Source organism: Chrysochloris asiatica, unplaced genomic scaffold (assembly GCF_000296735.1).
Source record: "Chrysochloris asiatica unplaced genomic scaffold, ChrAsi1.0 scaffold00003, whole genome shotgun sequence".
In the NCBI taxonomy this organism is placed as follows: domain Eukaryota; kingdom Metazoa; phylum Chordata; class Mammalia; order Afrosoricida; family Chrysochloridae; genus Chrysochloris; species Chrysochloris asiatica.
In genome coordinates, this window is record NW_006408521.1 from 18,490,509 (window position 1) to 18,493,986 (window position 3,478).

A 3,478-nucleotide genomic window follows, 5' to 3' on the forward strand; every position below is an offset into this window, starting at 1 on the left:
AACCGCTGGTAGTTTCGAACTGCTGCCTTGCGGCTCGCAGCCCGATTCATAACCGCTGCGCTACCAGAGCTCCTTTAGATTATAGTTACATTTAATTTTTTGAATATATCTTAAATAGTTGATTTGAAGTCTTTATCTTGTAAGTCCAACCTCTGAGCTTCCTCAGGGACAGTTTCTTTGTATTTATTTGACTTTTTATTGTGACCTGAGTGCAGGTTTACAGAGCAAATGATCAGTTTTATATCCAACAAATGAAACACTTGCTTCATCTCAATGATTGCAATCCCTCCATGCAATAACAGTTACCCCACTTCCTCCAGTGTTTTCTGTTTCCATTCCAGTCTCATTCCCAGCCCCTCAGAACCTTGTCCCCAGGTAAATGTTGCTCTTTTGGTCTTGAATGGTTAGCTACTGCATGGTGAGCATACCTCACTAGTTTTGTTGCCTTCCCTATATACTGTATACCTCTTGGCTAAGAATTGGGCCAAGAGAGTGAATTATGTTCCAGAACTGAATGGTGGCCAAGGGCCATAGTTTTGGGTTCCTCCAGTCTCTTTGTGACCAGTAAGTCTGGTCTTTTTTTATAATTTTGAGTTTTATTTTACATTGTCTCTAATTCTATCCAGAACCTTCTAATGTGGTCCTGTTCAGAGCAGTTAGCAGTGGTAGTCGGGTCTCCGAGTTGTGGAGTCTGACGTTCATGTGCTCATAGGGACAGTTTCTAGTGGTTGCCCCCACTCCATGTGTATAGGACACACTTCCTTCTTTATATGCTTTGTAATATTTTTAAACGTTTTAAATAGTATAATGTGATAGCACTGAAAATCAGATTCCTTCCGTGCACAGAGTTTGTTGCTTTTTCCTGTTTATTTGTTTTGAGATTCTCTGAACTACTAACTGGACATACATTTCCTTAATCACCTGGAACCAGCACTTCCCCAACTCTTTGCTGAGGTGCTCTGTGGCATCTTGGGTCATGCCTTTAACACTCAGCTGGGAAGTTGACAACTTTGCTTTAACTTTCATTTTTGGCTTGTGCAGAAACTCAAGGTCACCTAGAGGTGAGAGCTTAGGACCATCATAGATCTTTCTAGAACAGGAACACAGCCCCAAGAATGTGCATGGCTGTCTAGATTCCCAGGAATATGTGTAAGTTTCTCAAAGCCTCCATGGACATATCAAGGTCCTTGGATGGTGCAGATAGTTTATTCTTGGCTACTGACCTAAATAGAGGTTAGCATTTCAAATCCACCGTCTGCTTCTGTAAAGATTTTCGCCAAGAAAAGCTTGAGGATCAGTTCCACTCTGTAGTACATGGGTATTGAAATAGACTCAACAGCAGTGGGCTTGCATTTTTGCTTTTATGGACATCTCATTCCCTAGATTTTTCTTTGAAGCTTTCTGGTTAGCCTGTTATTTGCACCAACAATAACTGAGTTGTCCACTGACTCAGGCAGCTGTGAAGTCATAAAACTCCAACTGCCCCCTTTGGTGATGGCCAAGTTTCTGGTTTTTCACCATAATTGTGGGTTGTTGATTTTTCAAGGAGAGAAGGGATGGAAATAGAGCAATTAAAATGCCACAAAGCTCATTTTTCTTACTGAGAATCAGCTGTTTTTGAATAAGTGGTTTTAATTAAGTGCAGTGTGAATTGCTGCAGTTTTTGATTAATTTCTAGAGTTCTGGAAAAAATTGATTTTGACCACATTTGTCAGTTTTCTTGTTGCTTTTAAGGAGGAGAGAATGTTTGGAGATCTTTTCTCTGTCATTTTTGCTGACATTACTCCCATCATCTCTTTTGTCCACTTAGATAAGTTAACCACCAAGTTTTTGCCTCTTCACCTCGGAGCACCAACAATATTACATTCTTTCTATGATAAACAAAACCCAAACCTACTGCCATCAAGTTGATTCCGATTCATACTGACTCTAGAGACAGAGTAGAACTGCTCCTTTGGATTTCTAAGACTAAACTTTTACAGGAGCAGATAGCCTTGTTTTCTTCCCACAGAGCAACTGGTAGTGTTGAACAATCGACCTTGTGGTTAGCAGCCCAGTGTTTACCTCACTGTGCCACAAGGGCTCCTTTCTTTCTGTGGCAGCCAACGTAATCCCCTTCAGTGAGTCAAATAATGGTAGAGGTCTTCTGCATTCTTAACAGCTTCTGTTTGTGCACTTTGCTTCTCCTTAGAGTTCTTCTCCGATTGTGAGAACAAGTCAGGGATTAATACCTCACAAAGCATCTTACCATATAACAAAAAAACGATGGGGGCAGCTAGCCAAAAGGTTGGTAGGTTGAACCTCCCCATCAGCTGCATGGGAGAAAGGCCCGGCATTCTGCTTTCGTGAAGACCACAGTCAAGAAAACCCTGTGTCACGTGTCTGCTCTGTCACATGGGTGCGCTCTGAGGAGAAATGCACTCTGTGGCACCCAGTAATACCAACAACAAAGTTACAAGAGAGAAAAGATGTGATGGCTACTTAAGTGTACAGACTAACAAAAACAATGCGCACACATACACATATGGTTTTCCTGGATGTTAATGAATTGCTAAAGGAGTCCTGGTGTGGCACTATGGGTTAATGCTCTGGACTGCAAGGTCGGTTTGAACTGCAGGGTCAGCGGTTCAAGCTCACCAACCACTCCTTGGAAACGAATGAGTTGGAACCAACTCGACTGCACTTAACAACAATAACAACATAGTATTAAAAGAGAAATAGAAAGGAAAATAGAAAATGTAAGAAAATCTGTTTTATTACCTGCTTCTTTAATAGTTCCTTATTTTTGCTCTGTTCTTTGCTTATACTAGGATGCCCGGCATGCAGCAGAAGGAGAAATATATACCAAACTTAATCAAAAAATTGATGAATTTGTTCAGCTTGCTGACTATGACTGGACAATGTCTGAGCCAGATGGAAGAGCTAGTGGTTATTTAATGGATCTTATTAATTTTTTGAGAAGCATCTTTCAAGTGTTCACTCATTTACCTGTAAGTATAAAGACATTACAATATATTGTTTTATAGTTTTGCTTACTGAATATTATTTAGAATTCAATTTTAGTTTAAAATTTACTTCATTGAATCAACTTCTTAGTGTGCATATTTCCTTCTTAGTTTGCAAATTAACTTGTTAAAAACTCATAACTTAGTTAATTATTTTAGAAGCTGAATTTATTTTACTTTTTAACAAAAGCAAACCAAACAGCATATGGATTTGTGAATGTAAAACTGATTATTTGCTCTATAAACATTCACCCAGTTCACAAGAAGAAATTTAAAAAAGCAAACCAAAACAAAACCCTGAATTTGACAATATAAAATGAAAATAAACTCTAGTAGGAGTTAAAGAAGGCCAAGAAATTCTTGGATATTTCTAGGAAAGAGGAGCATTATTCTGTCCTGACATATAGTGATAGTACATCTATATCTTGAGCAATCTGTTGATGTTACCAAAAAATATCTATCTATCTATCTAT

General features: G+C 38.9%; 1 protein-coding gene across 3 annotated transcripts in view; it reads left to right on the forward strand.

Moving 5' to 3' along the window:
* Positions 1 to 3,478, forward strand: part of EXOC6 (exocyst complex component 6) — a 282,222-nt gene that overhangs the window by 151,386 nt on the left and 127,358 nt on the right. For all 3 annotated transcript variants that reach the window (XM_006831144.1, XM_006831143.1, XM_006831145.1), the window contains one exon: positions 2,811 to 2,990. In XM_006831144.1, the coding sequence (XP_006831207.1) occupies positions 2,811 to 2,990 (180 nt within the window). The remainder of the gene's footprint in view (positions 1 to 2,810; positions 2,991 to 3,478) is intronic.